This window comes from Polyodon spathula, chromosome 7, assembly GCF_017654505.1.
Source record: "Polyodon spathula isolate WHYD16114869_AA chromosome 7, ASM1765450v1, whole genome shotgun sequence".
NCBI classification, from domain to species: domain Eukaryota; kingdom Metazoa; phylum Chordata; class Actinopteri; order Acipenseriformes; family Polyodontidae; genus Polyodon; species Polyodon spathula.
This window is the reverse complement of record NC_054540.1, coordinates 22,871,190-22,890,678: the sequence shown is the minus strand read 5'-3', so window position 1 is coordinate 22,890,678 and position 19,489 is coordinate 22,871,190. Positions and strand designations below refer to the sequence as shown.

Here is a 19,489-nt window from a genome sequence, read left to right as displayed (position 1 = left end):
TTTAAGCGAAGTTCCTGTTCCTTTAGGCTGAGCATTTGCAATGGGTAAAATCTGTTTCACCACAAGAGTGTTCTCTTAGCTGAAGTGTTCTCTTAAGAGATATTCCTATATGCAGAAACTACTGTATATGTGGTTTATTTATTTTTCATAGCCACACACTAAATGAGAAATATCGGTCTAGATTCATCCATGAGTAATAATTTAACCATTTTAGTGTTGTAAAACGTCCACGTGCACCATTATATGGTATATATTTTGCAGTGTTATTTTTAGTCCTGTACAAAATAATTGGAATATATGCAGTTACAGTAAGTGTAATTATTTTCAGCCGTATACAGCGTGCTTCCTGGGAGCTAGGTGCTGCAGTGGGTAATGCACAAGGCTTGATTCCCTGGAGGCCTGGTTTCAACTCCAGCTATGTTCACATTACAAAACCATCACACAGTTGGCTGCGGGTATTCTCTGTGAGAGAGTCCAAGAATTGAAGAAGCACAGTAACTTAACATATTTCTCACCCCCAGAGAAAGTGCTTTTACCCCATCAAGTTAATGTTGCCACTGATTATGCTGCCCCTTCTCTGCAAACAAATAGGGGGGACTGTAAATCTTTTTTATTACCACCTAAAACTGAATAGTTGCGACAACTGTAACAGCAGAAAAGGGCTTCATTTCTTCGTCAACTTCGACATCAGATGTTACACAGCGATTCTGCAGTATTGGTGAGGATTTGATTTACTATGAGAGTGCTGGCTGTTTCTCCTGATTCTCTTCTTTGCTTTGCAGTTGCAGCAACAGTGTTATTTTTCACCAATCCCCAAACACACAACGTCCCTGTAACAGAGGTGTTTGGTCCTATCTGGTTGATGTTGATGCTGGGCACCGTTCACTGTCAGATTGTGTCAACGCGCACTCCCAAACCCAGTCCCAGTAGCGGAGGGAAGAGGAGAAGGTGGGTGCCTCCATCATGGTCAGAAAATAAAACTTTTTACGCATGCTTGAAAACATTGCTTTGTTTTTAAAGCTTTGGTTAAGGGTTCCTAGTGGTGCTTTTTCGTCTTCATAGAACTTTTAAAGGAGGTATTACCAATGCTTTTAAATCAATTTCCTTGCCTTATTTTACCATTCGCAACATTAGCACTCTCCCCCAAGAATCCAGTTGTGCTTAAGAGGTTTTGGATTTTCACCTGCATTTACCAGTTTATGCAGATTTAAAATCCAGTGTTATAGATTCCTGGTACCTAATCCTTTCCTGCAATTTACATTCACTGATTGTAGTTGGATTAGAGTAAATCTGGCCTACAGCACAGGAAGTGATTAGATTGCAGGAAGCAACAACAACTTCTTCACTAAAGTAAAATAATCAGGGAAAAAAACAATAGATTCTAAGCACAAGAAAATGGCGCCCAGTGACGGTGTTGTTAGTTCTAATAAGATACAAGCCTTGGTTATCATTCCTTTCAAATTTAGTAAACGAAGCAAGATAGTAAGAGTCAGTATTAAAAGCCACGACAGCGACCAGTGTTACTAATCCTGATAAATATACAGTTAGCGCCTATGCAGTATATAAAGATCACCTGCCAGTTTAGATCCTCTTTATAAGCAGTTTTGGTTGTAAAAGGTAGACCTGAAAGCTCCAGTTTCCAGGACTTGCCAGGATACCCTAGAATGTGTGTGATTAGCTTGCTAGGCACTTATTAAAAAAAGGGTGTTGATTTGTTAAAGTCCAAGGCCCTGCTGAGGTGACAACACACACTTTCTATTAGATTTCTAAAAAAGTTTCTTGCATTCTGTATGCCTAGAAAACAATTGAATTGCATTTGACTGCATATGACTGCCAAAGCAACACTGCTATGTGTCTTACATTCCTTTCTCTTGCTTATCACAAAGCAGCTTCTTCAAATTTGGATCTGGGCTGAAAAAAACTCTTGAAATGAGGCTGAGGTGAAGCTGTTGAACATTTCATTTGTATTTTAGGTTTTGTGTCTGGGTGTGCTCTGAGCTCTGTGTAGTGTAATACTGTTTTCACACACAATGTTAATATAGAATGGCTTGTGTTGCCTTTACAGCAGTGAAATAGTCCAGACCTTGCAGCACTGTAAAATGATAATTTGCTTCCACATTAACTACTGTAATTGACAGCAAATTCAATTAAACACCAGAAACCAAGCAGTTTGGTCCAGATTTACATACAGCAAGATGGGTAAGGTAGATACTGTTTCTCAGTACTTTAACTGCACAGTATATGCCTCAATGACATACATACTATCGGGTTGATTTAAGGGCTGTGACTTTGCCAAACTGTAAAAGTGACTAATCGCTCAATTTTCATCACATTGACTTTTAAGTCAATACTTTAACAGAGAAACAGTGCCCGAGATCACTGACAACTGACGTTTGAGTCATTTAAGACAAAACTGCAGATACAAGTAAACTGTTCAGCTGCTTAGCAGTTTGTAACATTATAATGTAGACAAACTGCTTGGCTAATAGTCTTGTTATTCCATATTCTTATGTGAACTGTAAGGGAAATCTCTGGAGTTCCATAGTTAATCCCATGAAAAACAAGGCTTGAGAATTGTTCCACTTCTCACCAGTCTTGTCAGAGACAGCTGCCTTGTGGTAAGAAAAGAAAAAGGCTACAGGAATCATAATTCTGTTGTATGACCTCTTTAAGCAAACCTCTGCTTTTGATCTTTCTCGCTAAAGGAAGTTAAGGAAAGCAGTACATTTGGAGGTGCATAGGGAAGGAGATGGCTCTAGCACTACAGATAACACACAGGAGGGGGTGCTGCACTGCTCCGGTTCTGGCTCCACTTACAGCCTTGGTGCTTTCTTCAGCGATTTCTGGCATGATTTCTTTAAACCGGGGTGTGTATTTTTTTTTAAGGTTATATCTTGTTCACAAGCAGCGATATCCCTTTTGTAGCACAAATATCAAAACCAATCATTTAAATAAATGCATAAATGAATACATTTAAAAAAAATGATAAAAAAAGTTGTGTAAATATTATAAACTTAGGTGTATTTCTTGTAAACTGGAAATGGAAGTTTTGTAACATGAGAGTAATTGGTTGTAGAATATTCTAAATATTCTACAGTATATACAGTGCTACCCCGTTATAACGCGACCTGTTGTTGTGCGGAATCGGTTATAACACGATAAGGTCTTGGCTCCCATTTCCCCCATAATGCAATTTGACTCACAAACATTGAGTGAACGTTCCAGATATACAGTACAAAGCATGGCAGACAGCAAAAAACGAAAATGTTTCTCTGTTAAAATGAAACTCGATGCGGTGGACAGAGTAAAAAAGGGGAAACTCAAGCAGTATATATTATACAGTATATATTCTATCACCCAGGATTTATACTGTTGCAGGACTGGTCTGCGGACCCTGTTTGTTTGTTTGTTTGTTTGTTTGTTTGTTTGTTTGTAAGTAAGTGTAAGCTTGCCTCAGCCAGGATTGGTGGGTGACGTCCGGGGAGGCGGGGACATGAAAGCATGTAGGGGGTGTCCACATCAGTGCGGGCAAAGCTTCTGTGAGAGTGCTGTTTTTGGTGTGGACCAGGCTTGCAGGGGCTGGGAATAATCATCCCAATAAACCTTGGATTCAAGTACCTGCAAATTGTGTGTGTCTCCTTCCTTCATTTTCCACTGTACGCTACAATGTTAATTTGTCTTGTGGACATTGTAAATGATTTCAGGAACAAAAATGCAATATTCGTTATATAGGACAAAACACAAGTAACATGGTCTCCTACTTATGGACCCCGACAACCTCATTATAATGGGGTAGCACTGTACTATGCATCTACTGTTTAACGTCAGTTTATCACCAGTATGTAAGAAAATAAAGTATTGAACAAATTGTTTCATCTGCAGTGGCATTTTAGAATTAAACATGTACAGTACTGGGTGAAGGAGCATTTCAGCTCCAAGACTGGCAAACTCAAGTTATATTCCAACATCATGAATGAAAACAGTTTAAACACCTGGCTAAGTATAATCAAATGCTAATTGTTTCCTTGAGTTGTCATTTTAATTGAAGGCTTTTGAAATTTGATTAGCTGTGCAGCCTCTAATTAGCATACCAGCAGACTGTAATTTATGAATTTATAATCCATTATCAGCCATTAGGTGTCTGTAATGTTCCTCAATCCTCAATTCCCAGTCCTTGGTTACCGATTGCAATTAACAAAAACGAGACTCATCGTTGAAACATTAGCGTGAGTCATTTCAGATCTCTTTGAAATTTGAGCTATTTACCGCTTTTCGGTACAAAAAGGGATACTGCAGCTCTTTGTTTATTTATGTGTTTACTGTTTGTGGCCTCATTGATGTTATACTTTATTTATTTACTGTGCTCTAAAACTTTAATGTGTTACTTAGGTTCACCTTAATATTCACCGTACTGCCTTTTGTATATGGGCTTGACCTTTTTATGGGGTTTTAATCCTGTACACCATTTGAACAATGTTCAAGCTGAAAGACGGAGAAATATAAAATTGGGGGTCTTGCATAGCTTAATAATAGAACATGTTGTTTCAATTATATGTGACAAGGCTGTAAGAGTTTTGAAGCACAGTCTAGATGAGCAGTACTCAAGCAGTTTTACTGCATATCACCACTACTAACCATTGCCTTGACTCCCCCTATATCAGATATCAGAAGAATGAAAACAGGGAAAGTTTATTTCCAAAGGTGTACAAATTCAGACCCAAGGGTGAAGAGATGATTTTCGTAATAAATGCTGGCCTCTGTATTCTGAAATCTCTTCCTGTCATGTGATGATTTATTCCTTTTTGTAACACAATGAACTGTAACCCTTCTTCACTGTACTTCATCACCTGTCATAACTAAAGCTACTAGTTTATTTCACTTTTTTTTTCTATAAGCTTACTTTTTACATGTTGTATGTTATGTTTTAGTCACAGTAGTCAGAGGACTCAAAGTCGTGTCTAGTCACTTGAATGTATTTATTATAATACACCACTAACCGACAGCTGTTTTACTCTTTCTAAAAACTTTGTAGTATTTAGATTTTCTGCTCTAATGATGAGATCATATCCTTTGCCTTCTAAAGAACTGCTGCCAGTAACTCCAGATGAGTTCATTACAATAATCCAGCTGGAAATGCAGCTGCGACAAAATAATGTACAGTGCAATTCTTTGTGCGCCAGCTTCTTTTTAGTCTAACCTCTTAAAAGGACACATTCCTTTATAAAAGTAAAAATGCATCAGTCATTTAGTTTTTTTTTTATCTGGGGTTTATCTATTATGCTTGTAACATCGATACCAGAAGGTGCCATACATTTTAAAGTAGCCCTTTAATATATTGTTAATTCCCAGACCTCATAATAGTTCGTCTTAAAAAGATATGTTGCTTGTGCCCATTCTCAGATCCAAGAAGACCAAGCTATCCATTGATAAGTCGACAGAGACTGACAATGGTTATGTGTCTCTGGATGGAAGGGTAACCAGCAAGAGCAGCGAGGATGGGATCCAGCTCCACGAGCCCCATTGTGAGGTCCTGAGGCCTGAGGAGAGACGCTGGAGCACAGGAGGAACTACCAGACACCTACACCATGCAACCCAGCACAAGGTGGGATAGTTTCCCTCGTAACTTTGAATCCTCAATCATTGATTCTCGTGTAAAACCATGTCGTCGTTTCAAATAGTTTATTTGGTTACCGGTCATCTTTTTGTGTTCTGGTTGTGGTTTGGGAATCACAAATGGTACAGCATGCTTGGATGTTAAATTTGCTACTTGTAGGATGTCTGCAGTTGGTAGGAACTGTGTTGATTTTTGACTGGGATGAGTCATTTCTGTTAAAGTAAGTTATCCTTGTGATTTGAATGGTTTCTGCTCTGAGGGATCACCCTTAATATCTAGTGACTGCTCTCCGCCTGAAACAACTCTGAAGTGTGTTGGACTCTTTCCACTTCCTCCTTACTAGACCTCCCTTCATGATGTACACTTCCAAGGATATTCTTATTATTTCACCAGGACAATCACACACCTTGTTTACACATACGTCGGAGGATTTGCTCACCCTCTGTTTTTAAGAGGACCACTGTATCTTTTAATTTTGATAGATAAACAGAATCCATAATCTGTATCCAGGCACCTGTGGCCTATCTCAAAGACGTATTTTAAAGCGTGTTTCTCTTTCAAGAATAAAAATCTTTTTAGGTACAAGATAGGTAATGAAACAAACTAGCCTATAAACAAGGAGTCCTAGTACATGTTCTGTCTTCCGTGTCTCAGTTTGCTTTTTTTAACACTGATGTTTCAGGATGTTCAGAGAGCGATAGAGCATGCGTCCGACGAGGTCTCGAGCGATGAGGACCCTGAAACCGGGTACAATTTTGGCCGGCGTAATGTTGAGCACACATCGAGTGACTACACACTGCGCAACAGAAAGTCTCACAACTACAAGAAACACTACCCTCCTGAGGTATGACCTACTGCTGCTGTAATTGAACCCAACTGTGTGTGTTCTGTTGTCTAGGAGAGCTATAGGCTGCATAGGATTTGGGAAAGAAATATTAAAGCAGTGATGTGTAATGAAAACATCACTGAATACAGCTGTTTATGTGTGTGTGTGTGTGTATATATATATATATATATATTGTGTGTATATATATATATATATATATATATATATATATATATATATATATATACACACCATATTTTTTTTTGTTTTGTTTTTATTTAGTTGCCAGGAGAGATTATTTTTAAACTTGCAGTGATTTAAGAAACTCCCATGTGGTTTTGGCAGGTGCTAAAATCAACAATAGGCCTGTAATTTAATGTGAAGGGAGTAAATTTAGCTTGAAAATGTTCAGTGAAAATTGAAGAAACATTTGGTTGTGGGCTCAGCTTGCTGGTGCCTGGTCATTTTTGTAAAAAGATTCTCTTAGTTCTTTTATTGGGAGCCATGTGGTACCTTCCGTGTTAGGAGGAATGAGTTTGTTGTATCTCTGATAGAAGTGAAGCACATACATCTCAAAACCTGCATTTTAATCCAGGTTTATAAATCGTCTTATTACAATAAATCAACAAAATAAAAACATTTAAAAAAGCAAATTTATGGAAATAAATGGACAGGTATGTAAAACACAGATACAGGAAAAGTAGTAACTATTATATCTAGTTTGATAGTTGCTTAATTTGTTTTAACAGGGGACACATTCTATGTAGTCGCCCAGTGTTTGTAAGCACGGCACCTGAAATCAGCTGAAGAAAAGTAAACTTGTCTGGTTGGTGGTATGGGCAATTGTATGTTTGTTGTTCTGCCCATCTGTTTCATTGTGGTTGTTATTTGCCCATTCCATCGTGTTTGTGTAGCTAAGCACCTTTAACAGACCAGTGCTGTAAAATCTAAATTATACATTCAAAAGGAAATCTGGTATGAACTAGACATGCTATTCAAAACCTATTACTTTAGTATGTGACAGTTATCCAGACAGTGTACAGCAAATGACCCAAAGGCACTTCTTAAGGTTTTGTTTTGCATGCAAGATCAATTTGGTTGGAATTAGAACATCATCAAAATGACTTCTATTGCATCCTGGTGTAGTTTGGTTATGGTTAAAAAGGGGGAGCTCCTTGTTGTGCAAGTTCCCTATCCAGTTCGAAATGTTACCATTACCTAATGGGTGTTTACCTCCTAAAGACCCTGAAACCTGAATATATCAAAGCTGCACACAATGTTTGTGACGCAGTCATGCCCGCCCCCAAGGGCATATAAGGACAGTCCGCACAGATCACTGCATCATTTTTCCTTTGTGTCCGAACCTGGCGGGAGAGCCATAGACAGATGAGTACTTGTTGCTTTTATCTGTGTATATTACTCGCTATTTGTGCATTACACTAATTAATGCAATAATTATTGACGTTGTATTAGTTTACTAATTACACTTAATTCTTGCAGCATGCAGCCTGTTGTTTGTTACTTCCTGCAGTGGCCTTGTGCCCTGCGTGAAGCCTGTCGCTGAAGGGTGGCTCCTGTCGCACAGATCACAGCATAATTTTTTCTTCAAGTCTGCTGTTATCATGGACGCAGTGACCTTGAAGGTTAACGGTTACATTTCTGTTGCAGGAAACCAGGGTTATGATAATAGCTTAACGTTCCCTATCAAGTACAAAATGTAACCATTACCTAATGGGTGAGTATAGCCAAGCCATCGCATGGCAATATTGCAAAACGATTTGAATGCTATAAGGCTAAACCGAGAGGCTGCCTTGTGCATTACCATTAGGAATCCCAGTAACAAGTATCTAGGGCTAAGAAATTGTGGGAGAAACTCACCTCTATATCTGTGTTGTAAGGGTCGACCCTGAAGCCGCCCTTAATACTCTAGTTCCAAAGCCACGGTTTTGCAGATCCATGACATTCAGTCTGTCAAACCTTGTAAAGATATGGGGAGTAGCCCACACCACTGCATTGCAAATGTCTTTGACAGATGCATCCTGGAATAAAGCCCATGAAGTTGTCATGCACCTGGTGGAATAGGCAGTGATCTTCTCTGGAGGGGGCAAGTTAGCTCGCTTATTGGCAGTCCTGCCTGTCTGTTATCCATTTGGACAGCCTCTGTTTAGACAGGGCTTGACCATGGGGCTTTGCCCCATAACAGACAAAAATCTGTTCCATCTTTTTGTCCTGTCAACAATATGCGCTAGTGCCCGCACAGGGCAGAGCCTATAGACTGTCCTCCATTATAGTGTTTGTGAATTAATAGTAAACTAACTTATAAACAAAATTTAAAAGAAAGGCTACCTTAGGATAACTAATTAATTAGTTTAATTATCTTATACTGAAAAATAATTCCTTACAAATGACAATCGATTTGCATATTAGTGAATTTAATTTGTTTACTTTTCTACTGTTTTGAGTGGTCTTTATAGTATACCGGTACTGTACACAGAGTTGATAATGAACTATTCAAAAGAAAATGTATACATACGTAGTGTTGTGTTTCGTCAATAAACTTATTTCGTGCAGCATCGAGAAGTTCCTGATGAAGTATTAATCTGATATTTTGTGTAGCGTGTATGTGCAGATACAGATTGTGTTTTTCTTTCTTGTTGTAAAAACTGTGATTGTATTGGTCTTTGGCATCAAAATGATAAAGGACTTCAAAGAGGAGGCATTCACTGACTGCAAAACCAAATGGATTATTTATATTGGAGATTGCTTTATAAGCAATCAAGTGTCACACATGTGTCAGCAGTGGGACAGTGAGAAAAGACATCTAGTCAGAATGTTAGTTTTACAAACTTAAAACACATCAAGCAACAATAATAGTAATGCAATAGTAATTCACATGAATACTGTACATGCAATAAATAATTATATTTAGACAAAGTTGAAATCATTCATTTCTAGCACTGGCAATAGAGTGTTGTTTAAATGAAAATTTCTCTGGTCAGTGACTTTATTGCTGGAGCCACAAAGAAAAGGGACGGTGGTACATTATATTCCCACAGTTATTTTTTTGAGATTCAGATTTTATTAGGGAGCTCCCCTAAATCCCTTGTTTAGAAAGATACAGGGTAGCCATCTGCCTTGTGGGTGTGTGCATTCGATCTTGAGTGACAGGCAGGAGAGCGAGACGGAGGCTAAGAAGATCCTTCCCGCAGGTGAACAGGATTTATTTACACATCAAGTCAACACACTGAACAGATCACATGACACTACCAGCAATGGCAGCGCACGGAGCACATACAACACAGTGTATGGAAACTTTGGTAGGATCTACAATCTCTGAACTAATCTTCTCTGTCAATAATAAAATAACGTTGCTTAAGGGGTTGATCATGGCGGATAAACGGTTATGGTGGGCATGCGACGGACTACTGTAATAAAAAAAAACATATTCACCAGTCTCAGAAACAGCTTTGGTAATTGTAGAGCCCTGTGCTTGAGAGACTAAAGCTGGTATTTTGAGAAACAGACATTACTCCTTTTGAGGATTTAAAAAATAGGTTTGATTTTCATTTATTTCCTGTATTGTTAATTGTGCAACATTTTTGCAGCGATGCTTGGTGAACATGAATGAGTGTACTATACACAGACAGCCTTTAGCAGTGTTTTGTTTCTTGATAGTTGTATATTGTGGTTGAGCTGCAGTGACCCGATTTGTGTTTTTGTTTGCTGTTGACAGGAAGCTCCTAAGTCTGGTACTGGCTGCAGCTCTCGATGTACTAGCTCCCGTCAGGACTCTGAGTGCATGCGGCACGAATCAGAGACAGAGGACGTGCTGTGGGAGGACTTCCTGCACTGTGCAGAGTGCCGCTCCTCCTGCACCAGCGAGACTGACGCTGAGAACACAACCAGCGTCTGTACAGCCAGCAAGAAGGAGTTCAGAGATGATCCCTTCCATCAGGTCTGTGACAATGATTCTGTAAGTGTGACTCTCATCATTGCAGCCTAGAGTTCAAGGGACAGGAATAAGTCAAGTGTGGAGGAAGAACCTCAGGAATTGAGACTAGACTTACGTTTTTCATCCATGCTGTTTATTTTTTACAAATGTTTTACAAATTCATAGAAATAGGTTCAGACATTTGCGCAATGAAGTACCCTAGCTGCATTGACAGCCTATTTATAATCCTCTTTCAGTTAAAACTGAATATGGGAACTTGACATACAATACAGTACATCACAAGCGGAATGAAAAAACAGAATACTTTATGAAAATAATTACAATGTTAATTAGAATTTTTCTTACCGAATCTAATATTGAAGATATGCAAAAGCCTGTTTTTAATATATTAGCTGCATCTGTGACATTTAACTGTAAATGATAATTGGCACAAGAAAGCAAAGAGATAAGACCCAGTGAGTGAGATGTTGAACTGGCATTAGAACTGGCATTTTCAATTCTAGATGAAACAAGTTAATTTATTAGCAGGTATAATCCCATACTGTACATATGAAAGTTACACTTGAGCCCTACATATATCTAGCGAACAGTTAATTGTGACAAATTGTTTTAAGTATCAGAATCTGGGAATAAATGCGGTGGAAATGTACTGTATGTCTTATTTTTTAGTATGTTTTTTCTTTTTCTTTTTTTTTTTTTTATTTACAGAGTCACACCCCTTGGCTTCACAGCTCTAATCCAGGTCTTGAAAGAGTGAGCGCTATAGTGTGGGAGGGGACCGAATGTAAGAAAGCAGACATGTCTGTTCTAGAAATCAGTGGGATGATTATGAACAGGGTGAGTAGAGATACAGCCAGCAGGAGAAACAAGCAATTGTTTTTTTTTTTTATACTGCTGTATATAAAGTTTTTTATACCTTGTCCCTGTGTTAGGCAATAGAATGTATATTCCATAAAATACTTCTTATCAGTTCATTCAGCAAACTTTTTTCCAGGCAGCAGCTGCAGGGGGAATGGCACTATTACTGTGATAAAGCTATTTTTAAGCTAGTGGTGATAAGGTGTATTAAAAGCAAGACATGATACCTATGATGTTGCTCATTGATAAGCAACTGTAATACCAATTCCCCCTGGTGTCAGGAAGGCATCATAAAAGTGGTTTGGAAAGATTAGCAATATTTTTTTTTTTTCCCCCTAGGAGGCCAAGTTATTTGGGATAGTTTTGTATGAGCAGTTTTCTCAAAGTAGTTTACAGTAGTCCTGTACTGAAAATGTGTATTAATTATTCAGTAATATATATTTATACAATTTATTGAATTATATTTATTGAATTAATAAAAGAACAGTTCTTGATTAAAAATGAAGCACCTGTGTCTCTGTAATGTTTTGTTTTGTTTTGTCTGTTTCAGGTGAACATCTACACTCCAGGAATAGGTTACCAGATATTTGGCAACTTGGTGTCTTTATTCCTCGGACTGACCCCCTTTGCATACAGACTCTTCCAGTACAAAGACCTGGAGCAGCTTGCCACTCTTCCCACTAATGAACTCTTTTCCATTGCATTCGGCTCCAGCCTCGATGTCATGGTTGTTTCAATGGTGATAGTCAGCTTTGTGGTTCGAGTTTGTCTCATTTGGCTCTTTTTCTTTCTTCTGAGCGTCGCTGAACGAACGTACAAGCAGGTGAGTTTAGGATTCAATTGGCATTTATGACAATTAGAATACCTGGATACATCAGGTGATATCCACTCCATTGTTATACTATTTTTTACTTTAGCTGAAATTAAATATGTTTTTGAAAGGAAATGTAGTTATTAGAGATTCAGTGTTCCACATTCAGGTTCAGTTTTACATAAAAAATGCTAATTATCTGCGCTAAACGAAGGAAGCCACCAAGAGGCTGCTATGTCAGTGTTCAGCCTGCTGGAGGCTCTCGTTGTGAGGAACAGCCCCCTCCTGAGCCAGCGCGCTCCTGCATGTGTTCCCTGAATGCACTGCTCATGCTACAGTACACAGTAGTGCAATACAGTTGTATGACAGTAAAAAACCAAACAAACGAGGAAATCATGAAGTAGTGTAAATAGAGATTCAGTTTGTTCCTTCAGTAGGACCGAATCAAAGTGGAGTGTGATGATACATGATACCATATACAGTAGTGATAAAAGAGACTAAACCAGCATAGTAATAATAATAATAATAATAAAAAACAACAGTAATACAATAATTATTGCTGGTTTTGTACATTGTGTCTGAGTTTTTCACTGAGTAAGTTAGTCTAAACTTTCAGTGTTTTTGTGATACTTGTAGTGCTTTATAGAGAATACGTATAGATCATCCTGAATCACCACTATAGTCATGAGGAAAAAATCCCATTTAATGCCATATTTACGATACATTGCTTTAATCTTTTCTGAAGCCCTATAAATACAAGTGTAGTTATTCATTAGTCTTGGTGTTGATTGACCTGTTACCCTTGAGATACTCAGCGCAGCGCACACCTAAGTATAGATTGCCTTCAGATTGACCCCCCCCCCCCCCCAATTTATAGATAAAAGATTGTAAGAATGTGTGATTCTTTACTTTCTAAGTTAAGGACATTTTCACATTTAAACTGGATACTACTGTTTAAGTTCCTGTTATTCATGTCAATATTCGTTATTTTGATTGATTATTATTTGAGGGATATATGCAGACATTGTTAGTAGACTATGGTTGATCACTTACGCCTCTACATGTGAACTAAAAGAATAACATTTATTAACCCTAAAACACCCCAAGGTCTTCAAGACTGAACATTTTAATTTAGTACATACAGTAGCTGAAAGAGAATTGCAGGGTAAAGCAAACCACTTCAAACAATAAATAACACCATTGTTGCTTTATACTGTATTCAAATGGATTATTTTCATATCCGTTTCCTCCATATATAGACGTTAATGAATGTTATTTTTGTTGCATATTGGACATTTTATGGCAGCCTGCATGTTGGGTTATATTATTATATCAGTGTTTGTTCCCAGCTCAGAATATGTTGTATGGCATTGTTTGGCAGCCCTACACACCAGTGAGATTTGGAGACAGTCTGCATTTACTAACCTCTTTCTCTTTTACAGAGATTACTTTTTGCCAAGCTTTTTGGCCATTTAACTTCTGCAAGAAGAGCCAGAAAGTCAGAGGTTCCTCATTTTCGTTTAAAGAAAGTGCAGAACATTAAGATGTGGCTCTCGCTTCGCTCGTATTTGAAGGTGAGGCAGTTTTATTTTCTTATTTTTTGTCATATCGAATAGTAGTTCTTCAACTGTCCACTACTGCCCTCTGCTGACTAAAGTGCCACATTACACTCTCACACTAAAGTAAATTAGTGCCATCATTCTGCTGGGGCCAGCAATGTATGGAACCTACTACACATGCTGCAGTAGCCCCATTCAGTATTTCTCCAATTTTGTACTATAAAAAAGTTGTTTTTGCAAGTATGGCTTTAATATGATTAATTGAAAATTATGGTCCACTTACCTTGTGTAGCATCCTCTTGATATTAATGTTGTCTCAATTACAAACAGGTCTACCTTCCCTTCTCTTCTTAGTTGAGTGTCACCAGACCCTATATTGAAGTCAGTGCATATGAAACATATTTTCTGAAAGTGATGAAACAATTGCAATAGTATAAAACAAGCAAGAGGCAACTTAGTTGCAAGAATGTGCAGTTAATTCATTGTTTTGATTAATGCTTTTCATTTGCTTTTGCACTCGTTTCAAAACAGGGCATGTTGAGTTTTAAGGTGGTTAATATGCTGTAAGTTTTATGGTGGTTAGTATATTTCGATATGCTGTAATTAATCATGTGGAGTGGCTCATAGTGATTTAGTGAAACCTGGAAAAGCAACAGAGGAAAGGTGCATTGTGGCAGCATTAATGTGGTTGAATAGTTAGACTTTGTTTGAGTGCACAATTGGTGGTTGCAGCTACCCTGCTGGGGAGGTTCTCGTTCTGGCCTTCTGTTGAAGGATCTGATAACAATGACTGATTACCCTTTTTGCTGCATTTCCCTGTATATGATCTCTCCTTCTGTGTTGCAGAGACGGGGCCCGCAGAGATCTGTGGACGTAATAGTTTCATCTGCATTTTTGCTGACTCTCTCAGTGGTGTTTATCTGCTGCGCGCAGGTGAGCTGGCCAATGGGAAACAGGGGTGCAACTAAATAGGCAGTCCTATGCTCAGTGTTATCATTTTATGTATTTATTTCAATCTAACCTTTGTGCTTTGGACAAACTTAACTGGACCCACAGTGTTAAAAGGCTTTTGTTGTTTTATAATGGGGGGGGGGGGTAGAAAAGTATGTTATCCCACCCCCATCCCTGTAATCTGTAAAATCACATCTATGATATGTAGATGCCCATCCAATTTTGCCCAGACAAAACCTTTTCGAAGGCAGTTGAAACATCTTCCATTATGAACCATTAGTATTCCAAGCTGACGTGCAGTTGGATGTTTGGCTTAATGAGATGAAGCTCTGCCATACTAAATGACTTCAATTCCTTCTGTGTTTGGCAGTGCATTCCCCACAGTGTTTGTAAAAGAAGCAGTCATTCCATTTGAAAAGGCCATCTCTTTTAAAAGCTCATTAGACACTGATATTGACAAGGAGAGTTCATGTTCACAGCCTGTGGGCTCTTGGCACACAATAAAAAGTGTCTTCCCCCTGTTTGTACTCTGGAGATCCAGGCCATTCCAGTCCTCACAGCAGAAACACAGTGAGCTTTTGTATAGAAACTGTGGTATGTGTACCAGTACTGGTACATGACAGGCTTGCAACTGGTACGCACCGGCAGTTAATCTTTATGACCAAATGATTCCTCAACCACACCATCGTAATGTATCAATCTGTTTGTACCACTGATTCACAGAGAAATTAGAAATTGTGATGCAGGGCTCAAGACTGACTAAAATGGTTGCAAATGCGACAACATAAAAAGGTTTGACAACTGTTTTTTCGGGGTTAGGCACAAAAATGCTGCAAAAATGTGACATGTTTTAATAAACTGACGTGCCAGAAGGACTGTAACAGTTTGATCGAATACAAATGCTTGTAAGTGCACAGAGTAACCCAAAAAAACAGGAACCCCAGTTTCTTGCAACAGTTGTGATGGTGACCAAATATGTGTTCGTACTGTTGGGTAAAAATGTAGCTTAAAATGAACAGTTGCATTTCAGAAATGTAGAACAAGAACAGTGAAAAATAAAAATACACTTAACAAGATGCCCTGGAAACTTAAAATAAAGAAAATAATTTACAAAGGGATGTAATGCAGCAAAATGCTAAAAAATAAGGACAAGAAAAGGTTACCGTACAAAGCTGGAAAAAGTTGTCTTTGGAAACTCCAATAAACCGACGTTATCTTTCGCCAGTCAAATCGTAGAGTTTTGAGACAACACAAACAGATCTTTTACATCTATTGCATTTTACATACCAGATACAATTTAGTTACGTGGTTTAACAGCAGGAGTTTAAGGATGATTTAATTGTGCAGCAGATTTCCAAGTTTGATGATGAGCTGATAATATCTCTTCAGCCAAAGAAGCAGACATGGTCATTTAAGAGTACCGTTACCATAATGAAAAACAGTAATGTAGCATGAGTTTTGTACTAAAGCAGGGTCAGCTGTTGTAGGGAAAATGAAGTTAATTTCTCAGACTGATCATTTTAAGAAATGCCAAAGCAGAACACACAGAAATACTTGGGACTGTAATTAGGAAGTGTACTGCTTGGAAAATAAATTTATATATATATAATTACACACAAATTAATGGAATTAAATTAAATGTACTGCAATTGTCATTCACTAAATTTAACATTCTATTTTAAATATAAACTTGCTGAGTTGATTAGTCATCAGCTGCATAGATTACCATTCAGCAGAATGAGGCAACAAACAAGTGAGTACAGACAAAGCAAACCTGGTTATAATGGGGTAGGGCTCAGTTTTACAACAGCTGTTTAAGAGTGCAGATACTGTAGTTACTGTTAAACCTGGTGGTCCCTGCTGGAAACACCGGTACTTGAGATGAAAAGGTTGACAACCACTGCTGTAGGGTATACACTTGTTGAGTTACTACTAGGCTTGCTACTTTTCGATATTAATCGGTAAAGCTTGTTAAAAGTCGAATTCCCCAAAAATGTGAGTAAAAACATTTTATGTACGATAAACGTTGGTAAAACCACTTGCTGTTTTTATTTTCTTACCAAAAATAATCATTTAGAAATCCTCTCTAGTTTGTGTAGTTTTTATACTTTGTGTCTGTCTGTTCTGACAGAACATTGCTGTCACTCATCTCAGTGGTCAGTTAGTACAGTAGTTTCACCCTGTTCACCCTGTTCTGACAGATCTCGTTGACTGAAGCAGTGCTAGAATGCTCTCATCAAGACCTGCACTGACTGCACTTTTGTCATTCAAAGCGCCTACCTAGAAATTAGCAGGTTAATGTGTTTGAAAGCTTTTGCTATTATAGGTATATCCGGTGACAGTTACTAGTTTGATTTGAAAATGGGGCGCAAGAGAAAAACACTTAATGAATATTGTGCAGAATATCCTGACCAACGGCTGAAGTCTCCGCGGCAGGACGAAGCAGACCCATCTGCCTTACCTTCCAGTGACTCTGAGTGCAGCTGTGCTGAAGCAGGAGAGGGGCAGCTCAGACTCTGAATAATAAGTTAGTTATTCAACTATAATAACTAGTTCTGTTCAATTATCTAATGTTTTGTTCTGTGCATATTAATTGTACTTGTACATTTATGCTATAAAAGTCTGTGTAATACCCTTTTATATGCTGCATTTTCTATAGTTTATTTGAGAATTTTTTTTTTAAATGTATAGGATCTTTATCTTTAATAGCTCTGCTGTGACCAAATGTTATTTCAGTTAGAATGTTGGTAACCATGGTTTCGTTGTGTGTTGAATACGATAAAGGGATTTCGGCAAATAAAAAGTCGTGTTTTTTGTTTTTAAAGCACAAAGTTCGATTTCACCCATTCTGTGCTTGAATTAAAAAATAAAGAAAGATCGGAAGAAACCGGTAAATTCTTTCTAAAATAAATGTCGATATTAATTGTCAATTTGGTAAAAAAAAAAAAAAATGTTGAATGGTGGCAAGCCGTTATTACATTATAACTTATAACTTATATATATATATACTATAAGTGAGAAAAGCAATGTTATTTTCTTCAGGGTTAGACTTTTGACCAGTCAGTCTGTGTATCTGATAATATTAGTTAAGAAAGCAGGGATTTAAAGAATATATCCACCCAAGAATTTCATAGGTGGGGAGTGTGGGTAAGTGATTATTATAGAGATGGAGCTGATAATATAATAATATTATAATAATAATTATAATAATATAGTTTAATAATAATATATATTATATAATCCATATTATTATATAATAATACTATTATTATTATTATATAAGGTCCCCAGGGAGTCATATTGGATGCCATTGGTAGGATCCTTTTATAATTAGGCGATCCAGAGACAGGATTTTCTCTGGTGGCTCCTGTTCAACCTCTTTATTGTTGTATTTGTTTTACTTTTGTCTGTTCCAGCTACTTGCCAGAGGGTATTGGCTGCCAACTTCTGTACAAAATTAACATTGGCTTCAATAATAAAGGGCAGATGGGTTGCAAGATAGAATTTGGCAGTTATGTTGCGTACATTTTTTGGGATGTGATAAATTAAAGAGCCAATGCATATGTGATATGTTTAAAGTCACATACTGAACACAGAAAGAGGTTTCCAGAAAAAAATATGTCCTACTGCCTATCTATGCCCAAACTAACCTTTTAAAGAAGTTCTCTCATATAGTGAATTTATGAGGAAGCATTTAACAATGTAATTGCTTATGAGCTGGGGTAGTAGAATGACTGCTGTTTCTAGATTAGCAAACTGTGCTGGTTTAATGGCTACAAACAGGGAACACTTGAAGGATATTCACTCCCTCGCTTCTTCAGTTGCAGCAGTGAAAGAAACCCACAAGTTTAAGCTTATAATTGGACCTAGCATTCCAGTGCTCGAATACACAGACTTTGCACGGTAGTTATTGACTCTGAATATGTTTTTATTCTAAATTCACACCCCTGCTTACCAGTTGCTAGCACACAGTTAAAAACAGTGTAAGGTCAGATGAAAAGCATGACTAGTCGAACGGAGACCTCTGTGTGGTGTGCTGTCATATCATTGCACCCCAGACTTCCCGAGACAGACCCGCAGAGTCATTCGATCGGAATGATTTTCAATCACTGTAGCCTCAGCCCAGCTGGGGCTCATTATCTTTCCCATCTCACTCGTTCTGTATTTATAAGCCACAGTGATCCATGGGAACTGCTGTGTCTCAACTCTCTATGCTTTGTGAGAGGCACCCATGGACAATATATATGTGTGTCACGCTTGGCTGTAAAATGAGTGCACATTTTATTTGCTTTCACCTCAAGCGCTGCAGGATGACCCTCCATCTGTTCTGTAAGTTAACTCAAGCACTCACACACAGACACATTTCCACTGCACACAATTGTCAGATTTTGCATGCTGTTACAGGTCTTGTTTTTTAATACATTTTTTTTTCGTCCACATTGAATCAGTTTGTTTTGAATTGATCAGTCACTTTAATTTATTAAAAGGAAGAAAAATTGTGCTTCACTGTTTCAGCTGCTGCATGGCCACGAGACATTCTTGGAGTGTCACTACAACTGGGAACTGATGATCTGGTGCATTTCCTTATCGCTCTTTTTGCTGCGGTTTGTCACTCTGGGATCAGAAACGAGCAAAAAATACAGCAACACCTCCATTCTTCTTACTGAACAGGTACGGTCTCTCCTGTTGTGTCGTGCAATTGGGTCATTTCGTGTCCACTCAACCAGAGCTTCCCACCTCAAGATTTAGATTTTGCTTATATTTTGTGTAGTGGAAGATAAGGGTCAGGTATGAAACCAGGCCAAATATATAAGCTCAATGATGAAGATTTGCTGAGATTCACCCCCTTTTGTGTGTGTAGGGTGGGGTGGGGGTAGTCATACTTGAAATGTGTCTCATTTTGGATTGAATTTGAGGA

General features: G+C 38.0%; 1 protein-coding gene across 11 annotated transcripts in view; it reads left to right on the top strand.

Annotated features, from left to right (window-relative positions):
• LOC121318359 (protein PHTF2-like) overlaps positions 1 to 19,489 on the top strand; it is an 87,738-nt gene that overhangs the window by 52,270 nt on the left and 15,979 nt on the right. For 3 of the 11 annotated variants that reach the window (XM_041254928.1, XM_041254933.1, XM_041254931.1), the window contains 10 exons: positions 783 to 948; positions 2,706 to 2,867; positions 5,401 to 5,602; positions 6,297 to 6,458; positions 10,174 to 10,395; positions 11,101 to 11,229; positions 11,801 to 12,073; positions 13,504 to 13,635; positions 14,467 to 14,553; positions 19,087 to 19,242. In XM_041254928.1, the coding sequence (XP_041110862.1) occupies positions 783 to 948; positions 2,706 to 2,867; positions 5,401 to 5,602; positions 6,297 to 6,458; positions 10,174 to 10,395; positions 11,101 to 11,229; positions 11,801 to 12,073; positions 13,504 to 13,635; positions 14,467 to 14,553; positions 19,087 to 19,242 (1,691 nt within the window). Of the gene's footprint in view, positions 1 to 782; positions 967 to 2,705; positions 2,868 to 5,400; positions 5,603 to 6,296; positions 6,459 to 10,173; positions 10,414 to 11,100; positions 11,230 to 11,800; positions 12,074 to 13,503; positions 13,636 to 14,466; positions 14,554 to 19,086; positions 19,243 to 19,489 lie in introns of all 11 variants that reach the window. The other 8 variants (XM_041254924.1, XM_041254923.1, XM_041254929.1 and 5 more) reach the window with 4 other exon arrangements.